The sequence below is a fragment of the Rhipicephalus sanguineus genome, unplaced genomic scaffold, assembly GCF_013339695.2.
Source record: "Rhipicephalus sanguineus isolate Rsan-2018 unplaced genomic scaffold, BIME_Rsan_1.4 Seq405, whole genome shotgun sequence".
Taxonomy (NCBI): Eukaryota; Metazoa; Arthropoda; class Arachnida; order Ixodida; family Ixodidae; genus Rhipicephalus; species Rhipicephalus sanguineus.
The window spans coordinates 1,480-21,216 of NW_023615183.1; the positions used below are offsets into that span (position 1 = coordinate 1,480).

General features: G+C 47.4%; 2 protein-coding genes across 2 annotated transcripts in view; one reads left to right on the plus strand and one right to left on the minus strand.

Annotated features, from left to right (window-relative positions):
- Positions 1 to 543: 543 nt before the first annotated feature.
- LOC125756654 (PHD finger protein 12-like) lies at positions 544 to 886 on the minus strand (the record flags this gene model as incomplete). Its single annotated transcript, XM_049411557.1, has 2 exons — positions 775 to 886; positions 544 to 711 (listed from the first exon to the last, which is right to left on the minus strand). Coding segments are annotated over exons 1-2 (276 nt in total), but the record flags the coding sequence as incomplete, so codon positions are not given.
- A 908-nt stretch (positions 887 to 1,794) lies between these two features.
- LOC119377212 (lysophospholipid acyltransferase 5) overlaps positions 1,795 to 19,737 on the plus strand; it is a 35,827-nt gene continuing 17,884 nt past the window's right edge. The window contains exons 1-3 of the mRNA XM_037646786.2: positions 1,795 to 2,084; positions 15,327 to 15,433; positions 19,553 to 19,658. Coding sequence (XP_037502714.1) covers positions 19,608 to 19,658 — 51 coding nt within the window. The 5' untranslated portion in view covers positions 1,795 to 2,084; positions 15,327 to 15,433; positions 19,553 to 19,607. The remainder of the gene's footprint in view (positions 2,085 to 15,326; positions 15,434 to 19,552; positions 19,659 to 19,737) is intronic.

A 19,737-nucleotide genomic window follows, 5' to 3' on the forward strand; every position in this document is an offset into this window, starting at 1 on the left:
TAAAACTGAAACACGTCAAAAGCACATTTACTTAGCTTTCTATTGATGTATTGCATTACAGTATAACCAATGTATTACTTATTACAAAAAAATACCTACAAGAACCTACGAAAAGTTGCCCGTTTTCCCACGGTAACGAAAGCGTGAAGGTGGCACAGAATTAGCCCTCTTCGCATGACGTGCCCCTTCTGTGTGGCACAGATGGACACTGTGTCACACTGGGTGCTGCAGTTGCGAGCCGCTTTGCTGGTAATGCCGAAAATGACACGCAGCTTTGAGTATTGATTATATGCAAACGTAGGTGCAAAGGAGTAACACTTCCTCCATATGACCGTCGCTGCGTCGTTAATGCCAACGAAAGTGGTAAAGTTATCTTAAACCTTCACGGTCAGAGTATGCCCACACTGGCCAGGTGGATTGACCGAGAAGCCACAGCGCATCCTAGACAAAAGGCGGCATCATAAGGAGCAGAGCATAACCGATGCCAAGTAAGGTTCGACCAGACCTGGGCAGCATCGCCACAAGGGGCGTCGCGCAACTCACTGGCATGCAGGTGGAACGTCGCAGGGCATCTGTCGCAGCAGATGAGGTCTCCGCCTTCTTTGCAGCTGTCGCAGCAGTCGTGGTTGACGGCGCGGCCGCAGGACGGTGGCAGCGCACGGGTGGCTTGCGCTCTTCGCTCGTCGGGGGAGCGATCAGTGCCTGGATTTGCTGCGCGCACCAACGAGTGCAGTGAGAGCAGTGCACGGGCATCATCCCTGGTCGCCTACTTACGGGCATCAGGCCCCCCGACGTGTTGAGATCGTACTCGACTGTCGCCATCCTGCCGTTGTCTACCCGACGCTCGGCGCCATGATACCGCCGCTCTAAGGACGCCGCCATTGACACCCTGGTTGCACAGGAGTTGTCAAATGTCCGCCAATAAGTAGAATAGAACCGAAACTTTGCTCGCATTAGTGGTCGTGAGCATAAAGTTCACATAAAAAACGTTATGGTCGCGAGACTATGCAGAAATGCGCGTTGGTGTTACAGAGGCTAAGCAAAAAAAAATTAGCGGTGTCGCTGGAGCCGACGTTCCCGTAAGCCCGTAAGCCATAGATTCTATTGGCTGCAGCCTTGTAGAGGCAAGTCCGCTTACGGGAACGTCGGTTCCAGCGTCGCCCGTGTTCACGAATTTTTCATCTCTTCAAGCTTCCCTCTTCCCCTGAACTAGAGGCTAAACAAGGCTTTTCTAGCCTCAGCAGTCGTGTTGTAGATTTTGTAGTGCCTAGTTCCTTGTGTGGTGTTTTCCTCTCCTCAACGCCTGGACACTCTATCCCCCATCGCATAGAGTTTAAGAAACTCTATGCCCCATCGCAAAGAGACAGGGCATCACTAAATTATCATCGTTTACCACGTGGCCGCGTCACTTTTACTTTTCGGACTCGTTCAGACATTTGACGTAAATCTAGCGAGAACATGTCTTTGACGTTCCGGAGTGGCATGCGTCGCTCTACTTCGCGACGGTGTGGAATGTCAATTACCAGTCGAACGCCCGCAGTTGAACGCGCGTGTTTGTTAGTGCGATGTTTTCTGTCATTATTGCAGAGATCTGCGCAACCGCGAGGGAGGAATACGGACAGCTCATTTGAGCTAGTCCCCTCCACTTCCTAGTTCCACTGCTGCCACCGCGGCGCTCGTCGCCGCTTCTTTTTCTCTTTTTTTTTGTTTTGTTTTCGCAGAGCAGGACGCAGTCTGGAACATTTCAGCGATTTCTGGGCAGCGTAAGCTGGCAACACTGTTGCTCTGGCTGCTCATGCATTACATGCAGTGGTGGTACGGTTGGTGCGGCCCGTGCTACGTTCGCTCTCCGAGGTTTCTTCGTCAGCGCTGCAGCAGTGCGCTACGCGCTTGTGCATGACCACGACGTCCGCCCGTCACCGCCGGTGTTGTTCTTGAGGAGCTCTCCCCGCGTGACGTGCTCGCTGGCGGTGGGTGCTCGACCGCGTGCCGCATCATGACCGCGCCGGGCATGTTGGGCCAGGTGGCCGCCTACTTGGGATCCTCGGAAGCAGCATTCCGGCTTCTCCTCACCATCCTATCGGGTGAGTTAGGACGTGCCTAACTAATCGAGCGCCCTTTGAGGAAAGCGAACGTCATCCGAGGGGGCACGCCAGCACAATGTCCCGTGCTCGGGTTCGTTGGCCGAGCTGCATGAGGAAAAAGTCCCGAGGTTATAAGGCTTCCTGAACGCAGACCGATTCGATGAGAGTCGGGCTGTGTGCGCTGCGTTTGCAGGTGGACTGGCTTGGATGTGCGCGCTTTTGTTGGGGGATCGAGCGCCGTTGTGGAGCCCGTTTTCCGCATTGCCATCACTCCTCGCAGCGTTTTAATACACTTTGGTGGACGTTGCGGGGCTTTGCGGAATAATCGAGTCGTCCCGGGAGCACAATACTGAAACGGCACTCCTCGTGCTTAACTGAAACCTGTTATGCGAAGGTTATTCAAGCAATTTCAGTCATAGTTTTGCGATACAGGAAGGTAGAGACAAAAGTAATGCTATTTATTACATTTCTAAAGAGATAGCTTATGAGGATAGGCGGTGTATCTCGAGGCAGCAAGCTCTGTATGCCACACACTTAAAGAACACATAAAAACTTGCCATTTTTCTAGAGCCTCAGCAGAACACCCTATGGTTTACAAATGCTTCGCTGGAATGCTTCCGCAGTAATAGCAAACACACACAAAGACTACACAGAAAGACATGAGACAATCAACCGCTAGACCGAACAACAAACCCTGACCGGCCAGTAGTCACGGCGATGAAGTTATTTTCGCCGTTTATGCGTTCTCATCCTTCCTCACTTGTCAAGTACTGCGGACAAAGATTTTGTTGTTTGCCCTGAAGAGTGGTCTAGCGCTTGTCCCGTCTCTTTCCGTGCAGTCTTTGTCCAGTTTGCTAGTATTGTGGAAGCATTCAATCAGTACATTCCTTTATTTCAGAATTCATCTTCAAACAAAACACTTAGGAGCGAAAAGCCGCTCTTATAGTGGCTTGCCAAAGGCCTCTGCCCCTATTTGGCAGCAGACAGACAACTGTTTTCACACTTGAATACAAAACATGAATACCAATGCATGAATGCCTACTAGCCTGGCTAAATGCATTTACGAGTTATCTGTCTAGTTCCTTGGGCCCCGTCTTCTGACTGTATACGTGTTCTTATTTTTCCGTTACTTATATAAACTTATGTTGGCACTACTTGCCGGACAAGGATTTATTGTTCGCTTCACTTCAGATGCCTGAACCAAAGCTAGCACAATATGTATATTTATGTTAGAACAGACAGTGACAAAACTGCCAGCCGTAATCCATGAGCAGTGCCTCCTCTAAGTAGAGGTGGTCTGTGGCAGCCCTCTCCGACCCGCCTCTCAGCAGAGCTGCCACAAGAGGCACTGGGCATTACACCCTGAATAGGCTGCAGTGTGCTCAGTTGTTTCATTCTCATAAATCCTGCAGTTTTGCGCTACTGTTTATTTGCCTCCATGTGCATTAAGCTCTTCTGACGAAGAATACGTATCATGCTCTCATGCTCGCAACAAGGCCCGATGTCGAATGCATTTGTCACCTGCTTGTGGTGACAAAGTTGGAATCTGTAGCGACGCAAATGAGTTCTTCTTTTGCACCTGCACTGGACATTGAGAGAGCTGACATTAATGGGCTGGAAAAGATGATGCTGCTTCCATGAACGCCAACATGCATCTTTCTCTGCTGCCCACCGTACAGGGTCCCTGCAACACTTTTCTGAGTAATCGTCGAATGGCTCCATTAAAGGAGTTCATTGGCTTACGAATCGACTGCTGCAAAAATTTTTAGAATCCATCAAGTACGAGCGGAGTTAGAGATTTGTTGCACGCTGTAACTGCTTTCTAAGCAGGAGGGTGGCACGGGGGAAAGAAGTTACGTGACGCTCGCGTCATGACCTTCAGCACTTACTCCCTTTCTTGTATCATTTCTTGTTTCAGTATCGAATTCAAACACCTTACACAAATGCCTTTGCCTAATAATTAACCCAAACTGATTAAGCAAAGGCATTTGTGTCTAAGTTGTTTGCATTCAAATATTATCTCAACTTCCCTGCCTCCAGAATTTTGCCAAATGTTCCATGTTTGCATTTTCCCCCTGTAAAATTGTGCAATGTGTGAAATCGGAGTAATCAATACTCACTCTCTGGGAGGTGTATTCCGTGATGAAAACATTTTCCAACCACTGTAGTTTGTAAAGCTTGCAAGAAATGGTCACAAATTTGAGAAAATCTTCATTTTGGCCTACATTGAGATGAAATTTGCATCACATGGTGCTCCAATTAAAAATCAGCGTTGTACTTCAGTTGAAAGCAAATAAGCAGTTCTTCTTATTTGGCAACTTTTATCATAACATTTTTTGTTTGAAGCAAGAAAATAATTTTTCATGTTCCCACTTGCTGATATGGCAACTTCCTCAGTGAACTTCCCCATTGACAGCAATGGGGAATTTCAAAAATTATTTTCTGTTCAAAGCTGTGCCTCCAGGATGGGCACAGCTGTGACCACGGGAGGATCTTGTGTGATGACATGACCACATCATAATGTCATCAAGACATAATCTCTGATCACGTGACCTTTTTGCATCGTTTGTGTCGTCGCTGCTGCCGCCAGTCACTTTTCTTGCTTGATGAGGCATCCAAGGCTTTCTCCTTAGTAAAACTCTCAACTTGAACCACAAGTTACCGCTATCTAGGCATTCAAATTACCTATGACCTTTCTTGGAAGCAGCATACAGTACATAATAATAAAGCTAACCGCTCATTGGGATACGTAAAAAAAAATTGTTTAAAACGACTGTCGTATAAACCTACGTCCCCCCCCCCAGTTAGAAACATGCCTCATTCATCTGGGATGCATCAAGTCTCATTAATTAATGAAATCAAATCAGTACAAAATTGCTCCGTTTGTTCCATCCTGGCTAACTGTCATCTCACTGCTAGTGTTGTAATAATGAAGATACCACCGTCAGCTCTTCACAGCTTTTTAAATTTTTTCATAAAATCTATTACCACAACGCATCCATTCACTCTCTTTGGACGCACCCTGCGCCTTACTATTCAGCTCATAGTGATCACGTACATAAAGTTAATGTAATTCATACTTGATAATCGTTCATTCCTTGGACCTCATTCCATTGGAATAATCTACGCATCATCAGTAAGCATCACTGGCACCACTAGTTTTAACAATGCACTAATCAACATGAAGTAATGATATTTGATGAAGCAGTGCACAAAAGGACAAAACCACACACATATGACACAAACACATTAGTTCCATTTATGTGTTTGACACATTTTATGTGTTTGTGTCATTTTCGTGCGCTGCTTCATCAATATCATAGCTCACCAACTAGCCCATCAGTACATATAACTGAAGTAATGAATTGTACCAACAGGTAATTACGTGTTTATGGGTGTACATTGTCTGTTTAGTGTGCACTTTGTGTATTTAATTTTCATTGTGTATTTAATAAAGTGTACTGCCTGTGTGTATTAATTTACTATTATGTAGTATTGTTGCCTGCACTGTAGTTTGTTACAAATAATCCTGTATTTATATTGCTCTTGCACTGTATTTTCGCCCGTCCCTCTACAATGTACAAAATGTACCGAGGGTCCCACAAATAAATAAATAAATAAACCGTCAATTTCATACCAGTTTGCCAAAGCCTATGTTGGAGGTCACTTAAAAGGAAGCGTGTGGTTTAGATCTTCTCAACGATGCCAGCTGCTCACAATGTTTTGGTGAGGTCAATCCATCAATTTCATTAATTATCCTGACAATTTTATCCTTATCTTAAGTAAAGTTACACTCCAATATCATCAATGTAACTATAGAACCAGAAGATCAGTAATCTGTTACAGCAGAGCTGTTATGCTCGAGCTTTGCCATTGTCATAGATAGAAAACTATCATCATGAAACGGCATGCGATCTCTTCCTCTTCTTCCTCTTCACTCCCAGAACATGTGCACCAATTGTCCAGGGTGGGAGGCAATAACTCGGATGGGTGAGAGGAAGAAATTGCGAGAGGGAAGATTTTATTGATGTGACATTTGCGCCTGCGCATCCACGATTGCAAGGCGAGCATCGTAACCACTCGGCTATCCAGCCACGCTAGCAGAGCAAAGCGTAGCCCTGTATGGTATAGTGTAGCCAGAGGGTGCAAAAGGGAAGTGAGGGTGAGGGGAAAGAGAGCCATGTATAGTATAGTATACGAAGGAGAGAGGTGAGAGGGTATATAAATGCCTAGCCAGGACTAGCTAGGTGCCCACCAGCTGTGCTGCGACCCAGGTTTGCACGACTCGGTGCTAGCTGCACAAATTTTTTTCAAGAGGACTTTTATGAATTCTTGGAAAACTGGAAGTAAGTGCTTGATAGGATAACCTTGGAAGAGAGTCGCTCGGCATTCTTGCCACTAAGAAAGCTCTAATGGATGCAAAGAATAAGAATCGCAGTTTGAGCGGGCATTGAAGCCAGGTACTCTGCATGGCAGTCGAGTGCTGTGGAAAAATGCAGATCCCTTGTAATAGCGTGAAGATGGAAGCAGGTGTAGTCGCTGCCGCACCCGTCTGCAGCCTTCACAAGCTTTCGTTCGCACATAGAATGCACGCTGTGCGGGGCTTTATATGGAACATTGCAGCAACGGGAAAACTGTGCCTCGAGTGTCCACGTAATTACTATTGCCAAAAAGCTTGGAGGGCCCTTGAGCTTCGCTTTCGAGAGTGGAATGCGATAGTATGATCGGGCCCTATTAGCATTGCCTCCTCATTTGCCTGCTATGCTCGGCGGACACCTCAACCGCACTGCAAGAAAGGAATGTCTGCGCTCGTAACATTGGCCATTTTAAACCTTTTTGGGGTGCCTGCTGTAAGTGCATTTGCGAAGTGCCCACTACGCCATATTTCATCATTTCGTGTGTCATTGAATTACCCACTACATGTCTGCAAGGCAGTGTACAAGCCTACGCAGCTGCACACTTTGTTGATGCTGTTGCTGATGATTGATTATGCCTGAGCATGTTGTAATGGGTGGGCCTTTAAATCAACCACTCGTTACATAATTCACATAGTGTGATGCCTGGTGTAATTCTACACTTCTGTCAAGTAATATTACATCTTTTCTTGCTTTCTTTTTTTCATTTGTTTCCATTGCAAACGTCGTTACCTAATGGCAGGGGCTAAGATGAAAGCTGCTATAGGCAGCTTGAGAAGCTCTTAGCCCCCGGTGCTATATGGCGGCAGCAGGTGGCGGAGATCAACGTTACTAGAACAAACTCAGTTTAAAAGCTCCGCCGGAGAGGCGGTCCGCGTGGCGGTCGTGAGAACTAGTGGCGCTGCAGTCACGTCTAGCTCCCGCGGCTGGCGCTTGTGATCGGCGCCGCCGATGTACGAGCGCACGTGGGTTACAGCGACGTCTGCGTTTTGTTCACTCGTCATTTTTGCGACTGTTCTTGACCAGGCTTAGCGTCTTGTACGAAGACACGTGCATGATGTACGAAGCGTAACGAGGGCGAACAGATTCACGGTGCGGTATGCCGACTTTCTTTGCGCCGGGCTGCAAGAGCGGCTACCGCAACGACGACTCCGTTCACGACACTTCTTCGGACCTCCAAAAGACCCTACGCCATTCAAGCTTTGCACCGCAAAGATAGGAAGGTTACTGCGAAATGCAGGGTCTGTGGCGTTCATTTTGAGAGTGATGACATTGTAAAGCACTATCGTCGTGTCGTTGCGGGACAAGAAGTTTTGATCCCACGTGGAAAGCGGGAATTCGCGCCCGGTGCCGTGCCGCGCTCGTTCCCAGCACTTCCACCCCACATTTCAAAGCCAAAATGTTCGGGGTTTAGGCGCAAATCCCCCTTCCCCCCCAAACCGCACGGCGTCCCACGAAAGCCCAGTGCCCAGTTTGGAGGAGCCGCCAGAAATACAAAGCAAAAAGAAAGGCAGGCGATTACCTATTTACGCTACCGAGACTGAGAGTTGCAACACAGTGACATTCGATCAGTTGTCAGCTGTCGCTATTCCTTCAAAGCAGTGGATTTTCGAGAGATTTTACGACGAGGTATCGAACAAGATGTGCGGAATATTTTACACTCGCCGGCTCGGAAACGAGCTGCTCAGCGCAAGAAATTGACACGGAGAAAATACGAGGACCAGCACTAGTCCTCTTCTTTTCTATGTGTACCGTGTCAAATTTTTTGCGCTGAGCAGTTTAATAATGGAATACCAACTAGCCCAATCCCACACTTTGCTTCGGGAACGGAGACTTACTTGTGCAAAAGATAATTGTAGTTGACGAGCAGTTTAACTGCGTAGTGAACGGCTACAGCACGAAACGCAAACGGCTGTCGTACAGTGTAAGAAGTGCTGCGGGTATGGAACATCTGTCGGTGAAGTTGAAAAACTGAAGTTGAATACTGACTCTTCTAGCGACAGTGTACGCGCGAATAACTGCTCGGTGCTCACATCATGGCCGATCTGTTCCAATTGTTTAAGGCACCGTATAAGGATGCGACGTAGAAAGATGAGACATCGAAAATACAACTATCCGCTGAAAAAATTGCCCAGAGACGACATCTATTCGATGTAATCGCACACTGAGATTTCATTTACCGAGTTCTCGTAAAATTTTCCGATTTTGGGTCAGTATCCCTTTAACCGTCGCGAAAACGTGTCTTGTAAACATATTGCAAAGCATTGCTGATGTTTTTCGAGAACGTTTTTTTCAATAAATTGTAGACAACATGAGTACAGTTTTTCTAGAACGTTTTTGTATCTCGAGTAAGTACGCTTCTTTGTACATTATAAAGGCGTTTACAAATGTGTTGGGTTGTGTTTGGTCTAGATAAGACGGCAGCGGCTAAAATTGTAGTGGTAGTTATGAAAATTACGCTGGAAACCCTCATTCGCTTAGAAACTCCTATGCTTGGAAGTTAAGCGCAATGTAGACACCTCAAATATTGTCACAGGGTCGTGACGTCGACGAAGGCAGCAGTCAGCAGGTCCGAGATGAAACTCTTTATTTGGCCGAACTAGTGGCCGGGAAAGTGAAAGTCAAACTACAGCAAAACACTGATAGCGGCGAACAGAGCGTCGACCGTCGATCAACTGACAAGCGGTCTAGCACGTCGGCTTTTATACAGGCGCTATCGAACTTTCCAGCGATATCGCAGGTGGCGGCGTTATCTCTCGACAAAGCTGGAACATTCGCGTGCGGCGCGCAATCTTACCAAAACGATCTACTACAATCGCGAAGCTTCTCTAACACTGCTTCGCGGACAGCGTCGAGCGTTGATAAGCGTCCCTGCTGGTCAAACCCGAATACATCAAAATAAAACAAAAAGTGTTTACAAACTAAACACTTCTCATCAAAATAAACAAGAAGGCAATATAGACCGAACATCGATTCTTAGCCAATCAATGAAGAACGCATGCGGGCCATGCATACAGACGACCTTATGCATATCCACCTAACTAGTACAATAAGTTGCCGCGAGCAACTGCGCGGCGGACCGCAGCGTTATGCTGTGGCAGCAGACGACGCACCGATAGTGGCGCAAGACGGAACTGCAGCGCCGCTAGTTGTCGCGACCGCCGTTCGGACCACCCTCCTCCACTGGCGGAGATACGGAGCTTTGAAACTGAGTTCTAGTAACGTTGGCGGAGATGGCATAGGTGATGTGATTGAGTTTTAAAATCGGGATGTCATCTACAGTGAGCGACATCACTTACACAATCGAGCAAAGATTACAAAATAATGTAAAATACATAGTTATTAGTACAGGTATGGAAGGAGTCTATTATCGGACAATGTGATTTGACAGCATGATCACACACTTACAGTATACACTTCTCATAGGTTGCGGTAACTTCGAACAGCAGGAAAAATGTCCAACAAAAAATCAGACATTTCAACTGAAGTGCTCAAGAAACATGTTCAACAAATGTTCAGCAGAAAATGTCCAACAAAAAAATCTATGAAAGTGATCGAATAAGCGAAAACTAGTTGAGACCGTGTTATGTTTGAGGTTAGAAATCCAGCATTTTCAAGTGAATTCAGCAATCTCGGTGATCTGTTTTTAATCATTTGCATGCCATAATTTGTTCTTGAAATTGGTACAAACCATAGTCACCGTAACGAGTAGTATAGGTAGCTGTATTTTTACGTAGACAGGCTATTTCGTTGAATACGCTATTTTCCGAGTTTTGTAGGAGTGCCATATGCGAAGCAGGAAAGGATTGTATAAGGAATAGATAGTGGGGATGTGTACTGCATGAAGAGGTGCTCAGTGTGATGTTGGTATGATACATTTGCTATAATACGTACTATCTTCTCTGTAATAGATGTATTTTTTAAGTATATGACTACTCGCACTACATGACGCCTGTATGACTGAGGTGTGGCTCTGTGTTGGGACACCCGACTGCCACGCAGAAGGCCTGGGTTCAATCCTGGCTCAAACCGTAGTTTTATTGCGATAGCAATTATATGGACAGTCTTGGCTGAATTCTGCCATCGCCGTCGCCGCCGTCATGCACCGTATATGTATAATTATGTATAATATATATAAAAGCCCCAAAGAAAAATAATTCAGAAAAATGCTTCCGAAGTGTGGAATCGAACCAGGGACCTCTTGCTCCGCAGCGAGTGGTGCTACCCACTACGCCACGAAACGGAGATCCTCCACGTAGCTAACGGCAAGCGTTATATACACACCCTTTACCGCTGGACGGACTCAGAGACGCCCGCGCTTATAAGCGTTTCTTCATTACCGGCGAGATGGCGCTACGAGCGCGACGGGCGCATTTAAAAGTCGTCAGCGAGCTCGCTCGCTTCTTCTTATCTTTGCACAGGGAGAACCTTGCCCTTCCGCTATCTGCTCGCGCGGTTTTCTCGTGAGGGGAAGAGGGATGTTTCACGCTTTCACCGTGATGCCCGCCTCATGTTACGGAGCGTACGAAAGTCACTCGAGCTCAAGGGCCGCTAAACGAACAAACAGAAGATGAGCGCGAACTATCAAGTGTCACAGCTGACACTTGAAGCACGCTAGTTTCCTTCGCTGCTTCGGCCGCCTTTGCAACAGGAGCGCTGTTCAAACTGAAAGATCCATTGGCGAGCCTCAATTCGTAGCATTAGTTTCTTGCTATCGCATTCATTGCTTCGCCCTTGCGGCGAAACTGTGACTTTTTTATTATTTCTGATTTTTAATATTTGCACCAATCTCAACTTTTCACTCACAGACAACGCCTATTTTTTGTTCACAACCGACTCCAACACTGACAATAGAATGTCTGTGACGCAGCCGCTTTAACACGACCGCGTAAATTTTGTGTGGCAGAAGTGTAAAATTGCACGGGTGCACACTGTGTGAATTGCGGAAAGAGTGGGTGGTTTAAGCCCTGCCACTCCATTGCAGAGGGCAGAGCTGTAGTTCATCATCATCAGCCACAGCATCAACAAAACATACGCTGCACAGGTGCGCGTATCACCTTTAAGACATGCATTTGTTACTTTGCTACTTATCAAAAATGTCACTCGCACAGACATTCTTTTCTTATGCCACGGTGCTCTTGTGATGGATTCGTTGTTGTCTGCCACAGCCTTCCTCGTCCGGGAGTGGGGCATCTATGTCAAGTTGTTTTGGGCTATCGACGACCACCTCGTCTTAGTGGAGTGGAACGCCGTAGTGTTCCACTCTAGAAGGTGAAGCTTAAACTGCCTCCAGTTTTCCCAAATGATAGGCGGAGGCTTATCACAGCTAAAAAAAAAAAAAGGGTTGGTTGTTGATGGGCACCAGGACACAGAAAAATGTTTACGGCTCCTGCCAGATTGAGGCCACTCCCAGCCTAGGTGTAGTGTGACCGCTCTCTTGGCCGATATATGTGGGAGACATGGGAGTAGTTGACATTGAATCTCGTAGTAGAAATGGCAAATAAACAGAGGCTCACACATGTTGCTCTAGTTGTAATTACGGCTGCTGCTGCAGGCACAACATTTCGATGCCAGTGAGAAGTTTCCTTGTGCTGACCTGCAGTCTGAGTGAGTGCGAGAGGAGAGTGTATAAGCAGCACTCTTACGATGCCTATCATAAATTTGTACTTTGGAATCGAGGCATTTTCATTTCCTCGTGTTCATTGCAAGCATGTGTGCATTCTTTCTGAAAAAAAAGAGCATTAACAAAAAACACGTTCACCGGCACAGGTGTGCCGCTTCAAAGAGAGCGACAGAGCATGTCAGGGTCACTTGCCTACCGTGTCCTCTACTGCCATTTAATAAACACGGTGTTTGCTGAGCACATTTGTCACAAGGATCTGCCACAACTTGGGAACGGCAGTATTATGCTGTTAAGTTTGATCTCCAGCTGATATTTGGACGATGCAGAAATGATCATGGGGGGTCTTGTGCAGCACAGGTGGTTGTGATTAGCTGTCCACTATTGTTCCCTCTAACCTATTGTGTAGCTTTTACACTTTAAACATTGAGCTTAGTGCACAGTCATGCATACATCAAGGTAAACGTGCCGTATACAAATGTTGAGGAGGCATGCCAGCGATGTTTAAATGCTTAGTTGGTACCAAAGGGGCATTCTTCATAATTAACAGAAATTGTTGGCTCTGCGTTAATGCACTTTATCTTCGTGTGTATGAAGGTAACAGTTACTAAAGCCAAGGAAAGCATACGGGACACTTGTTGCAGTTTTTAATTGGAGTGTAACTGTTATGACAAAAGGAAATAAAAGGGGACAAAAAAAAATCCTTGCCTGCTGGAGCTAAAACACACCGTGCACGCTTATGTGTACAGTGTATGCTTTGTGTGGTGATGGTGGTGACTGCTTCTTGGTCCACTTTCTTGGGTGCTTGTGTGGTGCCACTTGCGACCATTGCCAATGCCGCTTGCGGCCATGGATTCATCTGGAACATTCTTTTTGACTCGTGGCTTTTTTAGGAGCGGGCAGCTGACCAATAAACTGTTAGAATGTGGTCTGTAAGGTGGTGCTTACTCTAAAACAAAGTAACCCTCGTGCACTATCAACTAGAGACCCATTTCATTAACGAGCATTCCCTGTAAGCTTCTAGACTGGAACACCTAAACTAGAGTACGCTTCATCAATTCGAGATCCATCTACAACACAACTAACTTACTTACTTGAAAGTACAAAAATACTGAGAGGCTCGTTTTCTGTATTATACGCAACTAATGAAATTGACAGACGGTTAAACCAAGGAAAGCATAAGGGATACATTATTTGTGGTTTCTTAATTGTAGTGTAATGATTCTCACTAAAATTGAAAGGAATTAAAGGGGACGAAAAATCGCCCTTTATCTCGGTGGGATCTGAACCCACGGCCTTTGAATTACGTGTCCAGTGCTCAACCATTTGATCTACGATGAAGGACACTCTCTGTCCACTTTTTTGCAGGCTATTTATGTGTGCTTAATACCTGGAAGCATTAGCCGGTGCAACTTGTAGCCCAGGCGCCGAGTGTGGAACACTTTTTTTTGCCAGCGTGCGTCGGGGGGCACATCAAGGTTTATTGGTTAGCCACCACTTCATGTGAAGATTGCGCACTCCGTGCGTACAGTAATGTGCATGCATTACTGAAAAGATTATCACTGGAAAAGAGCGTAAGCTTTTTGTAGACTCTTCAACCCTCCAGAAATGCAGGCAGTGAGGCAGTAAAGATTCTGGCTGTGCCAGACACTTCTCAGAATCGTGCCATCTGGTGAGAAATTTACAGTGAGGAAGCACATTTCACTTGGGAAAAAGCCTGTCTGCCGTATAGTTTTGTGGCAGAGGGCCATTTGAGCTGCTTCTGCCAGTTGCTTTTGACCATGGCAGTGATGCTACCGCTGCGCCAATTGCGCCAGACTGCGCCAAAGTGCCCTGGCTGCTACAACCTGCTACATTTCCTCAAAATTTGGCGATTCTGCGCCAAGCCTGCGCCAAAGGGGTGTACTCTGACTTTCAGAAATGAAACTAACTACATAAAGTTCCCCTATTGAGAGCGACATCGCGCTGTACGCGGACGTTCTCCATGAGAGTGATGAAAATGGAGACAAAATATATCAATATGGTGTTGTCAAGCGGACGAAGGAACTGCGTTTTGTGTTTTTTTTGTAATCAAAGCATCAACTGTAGGCAACATGGCGTAGCAGCAGTCAAGCGACATGCAGCCATGAAACGGCACATTGATGCTACCAGTCGTCATTGAGACGCTTCAGGGGACTGCAGCGGCCGAAAACGATCCAGCCGACTTTGGAATTCGGCAGTCCATGGAACGTTTTGCAGTGTGACCGCGTGACAAACGCAGAAACTCTGTGCTTGGCATGACTCTCAAGGGCATCCATACTCGTGGGCCGACACAGCAACTGCCTTGTTTCCCAAAATATTTGGAGATTCCGAAACAGCGAAGCAGTTTAGTTGTAAGAGGTTCAAGGCATCCTACATAGTTAGTGATGGCCTCGGGCCATATTCAAGAAACTTGTGCTTGACGAGCTGAACAAGCAGGATGTGGTTTTTTCTGTTAGCATTGACGAGACCCCTCTTCCTGAACAGAGGTGCCAACAACTTGATGTTATAGTTAGGCATTTCTCCAACAAAATGCAGCGAGTTGTGGAACACCTACAGTCTTTCCGGCTGGGCTCTGCGACTTCGGAAATTTTGGCTAGTGAAGTGCGGAGAGCAGTGATGGACCTGCCGCAGAAAAATGTCATTTGAATTCTACGGATGGCCTAATGCAGTGAAAAGCTTCAGAAAAAAGATGCAGGAAGCATACCCTGACATCATAGATGTAGGAGAGTGCTGCTTGCACAAAGTGCACAACTCATTTGCCCGCGGCTTGAGTGCTGTTGGCCGGATGTCGACGCTGCTGTGGTTGATGTTTATTACTTTTTAAGAATTTTTCGGCTCAGAATGAATTGTTGAAGGCAGAGCACCTGCTCCAAAAGCTAGTTTTGCTGCTCCAAAACGCAATTTTGCCTGCTCCAAAAGCTGCTCCAAAGTGGCCTAAGCCAGTAGCATCACTGCCATGGTGAAATGCCGAGGTTGTAGGACATTAAGTGTTTCTATATGTGCTCACTGCACGCATTTTCATGGGCAGTATAAAAAGGTCATAACTGCCAAAAATGAGTGAAGCCTGGTTGTTCTAGGGCTTTGGTGCAGCAGTTATTCTCAGCATTCTTCGTAATGACAGTCAAGAAAGTGTGTTATCGGTGAAGGAGGGCAGTTTGAGGCTTACTATGATGTGTGTGTGTGTAGGCTACCCACTGGCGCTGATCCACCGGAATTTCCTGCTGGGCAAGAGTCCCAAGCACAGCACTTCTACTTTGCTGCCTGTGGCCTGGTGCTCTGCTGCTTCAACTATGGTGAGTGTTGTGGACATAAGAGAGTTCTGAAATGTCTGTGCAGTGACGAGAACCATCAAGCCTCTTATTGGCCGAGTATCAAGCTCTGAGTTAGTGTGTGTAAAGCAACTAGGGATCGGCTGGGCATGTGGGCTGCTTGCACAACATATGGACGCATGACGTGTGAGGGTCTTGCTGATGCCTGTACCTAATGGTGCATCCAGACGACGGGCCAAACATCTCTTTTGGCCCGCGGCCTCGCCATCACGTGACCCTCCACTTTCGGTTGGGCGAGGCCGCGGACGGCCAGGGGAGGGAGGGCGTGAGAAATCCCGAAAACATTTTCACGGGCCGCCCGTACCAGCCCTCGACGGCGGGCCGTGATGGCCGCGCGCTCGCGGGGGTGTGTGTCAACAAAACTGGGTTTTATTATCCTTTTTTAGCAGCTGGGCACGCCGGCGGCTATTCGAACATGTGTTTCTGTTTGAAAACGAGCGCGCGGGATCATTCGCGTCGTTTTACAGCCCAGTACTTGTTCTGCCGTGCTTGTGTAAAGATGACTACGTGGAGTGACGATGCAACGTTAAACTTTCTCGCATTGGTGGAGCAGTTCCCTACACTTTTGAACTAATATATCTGCAGATCCCCGTCGTCCTCAACGATAGCCATAGCAGCCAGGGATTTCTTTCGCGCAACCTCCATGTTCAAACTGAGAACTTCCGTAGCGGTACGTCCTTTCCTCTTAGCTTTTGTGTTGTCACCTGGTATCAGTTAGGTCTTTCGCGCGTCTCGCGCAGTTCTTCTCAGTGCATTCCTTCCGTCACTGCATTTTTTCTTGTTCGCATGCGAAGCCCTCCCGACTTTCGCCTGTGGGCAATGCCTGTTTCTAATTTTCCGGAGCTTCCTATCCTCGTTTTTCTAGCTCCGTAGCCTCTGCTGCTCTCCCCTCTGCTTCTTGTGACCTCTGTCAGCGACTACCACACGCCAACCCTTTGACTGACGCCACCAACCTCTTGGGAGGCCACACACCGTGCTTGCCCGCTTTTACCACGTTTGTGATGTTGTGCGTTTGCTTATTTTGTCAATTTTTCTTTTGCACGATCACTCCGCGCTTTATTTGTATGTTTCTTTCGCAAAATAGGCTTTCTGTTTCTGCCAGCTCTGTGTGTACTGCGCGAATGGACAAAGGCTGAGTGGAGCCTGGGGTCTTGAGGCGTGAGAGGCATGCGCACCGCACGTGTGAAATTCACTGTCGCAACGCCGCCCACCAAGCTGCGTCGTGAGGCTTGAACTAGCCTCGGCCCATGCATCTCCCTCTCGTTTTGGTTCTCGCGTGTGTACAGCGCAAGCGGCCGGGCCCCTTGCAGCCCCGGCATCACGTGACTCAGCCGCCCGCGGCGGGCGGCGGTTTGCCCCGTCGTCTGGATGCACCTTAAGTTACATGTGGCTACTTCAAAGATTTAGCCATAGAAGAATAGTGGGGACGGGCCAGATGATGCCGTACGGATGTGATGAGGGAGGCGGGGCAACCACTGGAAGCCAGGTCGTGCCGCATGTTCTTGATGTTCGAGTTGCGGTCTTCTTCGTTCAAGCACTTGCCTTCTGTGCGTCGCACCAACGTGGACACCACAGACCACTTGTGGGTAGTTGGATGCGCAAAATCAAAATGCAGGTAGCGACCATGTGCGTGGGTTTTCTGTACACCACCAATGCCAACCTGTTATCAATCCGCTTGATAAGAATATCGAGGAAGGGCAACTGGCCATTCACTTCTTCCACGGTGAACTGGATCGAGCTCTCTATTCTGTGAAAGGGCCCCTAAACCACCTCCGATATTTTTTCAAACATTTCAAGTAAACAGGCGCATTGTGTGCAGAATGCTGTCACGATCATCGATGCCACACGTGGCAGCGCTGCGAGCCGCGGCCATGCCACGAATTCCAAGAAACAATTTCTTCTCCTCTCCGGGCCCTTCCGATCTGCCTAGTGACATGTGTGACGTCAGCGTGTTGAATCTGTGATGCAGTATGCAGGCGATGCTGCGATTGGTCTAACAAGAACCTATGACTTCCGGTTAGTCTGCAAGCAGCTGCCCGCGCTCCTTGCTGTTCTTCGTCGGGTTGCCCGTGTGTGCGCGCTTGCAAATTGGCAACTGCAGCCCATGACACAACTGCCAAATTGCTAGCGTACCAGCACAGTCACGCCTAGTGGTCTGTTAAGCTGTGCGGACTGAATCCGACAGTGTCTTGCGACGGCTTTCAACATCAGTGTGCGGTTGCAAAGCGCCGACTAGAAAAAAGAAAAGAAGCGACACTGTCGCCGTACGGGTCCATACCGGCACAATTCGTATGGGTCATACCGGCACAATTCGTACAAGCACGGGCCGGCACAGCAACAACAGCGGTTAGCCGAGAAGCACGGAGTTCACGGAGTTGCGGCAGCCAGAAGTGCCGCTCTTTCGAAGAGCGTGTCAGCGATGACGGTATGTCACGTGAGATTGGGAGGGGCACTCGGCGAGGAGGGCGAAGCGGCTTTGGGAGAGGAGACCAGCTGACGAGCGGAGGGTAGCGAAGGAAAGAGTGAAACGAGCGATCGTGTTTAGATCATCAAACGCGTGTAACTCCGCTATTATGGCACCATTTTGAAAAATTCTCACGGCTGCGTCTTCGTTGTAGACTCGTGCACAATTGTCACACCACAACTAAATTTCGACCTCTGGGGGTTTAGGGCATAGAGTTTCCTAAAATTAACTAGAGGGGACCTGGCGCTGCGATCGTTCAGCCACCATGGAATGGGTGTACACAGATTTGCCTAGTCTTCGTACTTGCGGGCTTCGAACGCACTTGTGGCGTGTTTATTGCTGTGTTTTGGTTTTGTTTGAATAAAAACTGGATCGTTGTGAACTTCGCGGCCAGATTTGGATTGGTGAGCCTCAAAAAGTTAAAGTGGTGAAGTGGAACTGCTGAACGTTTGCTGAACTTTGTTTTGCAAAAAGCGGATGCAGGCAACGTGGAGCCAAACGGAGCCAAAGAACGAAGTTTAGACAAATCTGTGTACTACCCATCATTCCCATGCTGGCTGAAGCGCCATGTGTTTCAGCTCCCATAGATACTAGCGCCACAGTTCCCTCTAGTAAGTATTGCAGGAAACTCTATGGTTAGGGGCCCTTTAAGTTGAGGTACTAAACTGTCCAAGCACTCTTTAATGATCAAAAGCAGTCATCCACATAGACTTTTGGTGGCGGCGTAGACGAGGCGAGTCCTTGGCCTTCAATGAATTCCATGCTAAATTAGCCTGCTTAGATTGGGTACATCAAACGGGTACCTTTCAGGCAGTGATGTAAGAGATGCCAACGCCTTGGTACGTACAGTACGGCCAGTGCGATTTATACACTAGTGAAGGGACATTGCACAGAAAACAAAAACAAAAGAGCTTCGGTTTCAAATAGCACTAAAGCTTCCAGGGTGGAACTGAAAATTTTGAGCAGAGAGTGAAGCAGCACCACTTGACGTGAAGAAAATAATGTTGCGCCCAACACATTAGCCAAAGATGCAGCCATGACTAACCACCCAATCAGTAGGGACAATGCAGACATCGTCGACAAAGAAAGGAGTTTGGCTTTTGGCTTCACCTTGAATAACTGATTATCCTGAGGGCACCCTCACGTAGTGATGGAAACTCTCCACACCTGTATGTGCGGTGCTTATGTGACAGTTTGAATTGTCTTACCGCACTTACTTACTGCTCATCTTCATTGGGAACAAGGTTCCCGTGTAGAAACAAAAATGTCTTTGTTTTGTTTTTATATGTAATTGGCATTTAATTTCATCTGCTTACAAGTATAGTCATTGCAACTCGTCACTTCCACCCTGTTCGAGCAATCAAATGCGACATTTTTCTTATGTGTACTGATCTGCAGGACTGGTAGCGTATGCATTGCTTATCAAAGCTACAGCTGTTTGCTATCGTTATTCCACATTGGCTTGTAGACAACGACTATGCCCAAGTGGCACTTAGTGCCCATTTTCATCTGTACTAGTTCAGTTGCTCTGCCTCTGTTGTTTTTTGTGTTTGTGCACTAGTAGTGACAGTGTTCCCCGTACGAGGGCATCTGCAATATGAGGCAATGGTTACGTGCAGGTGTGGCAGTGTACCACTCGTTGCTCAACATCCTGCTAGTCTATGCTGTGCTCAAATGGCCGGTGGCACACGCGCTTCGGTCGCCTTCAGCTTCATCTTCTGCATGGTGAGTGTCTGTTGCCTCTCTCTTTTCTCAACGGGGCAAGTTTCATTTTGGAATGTATTGCAACCACGTCTGACCACGT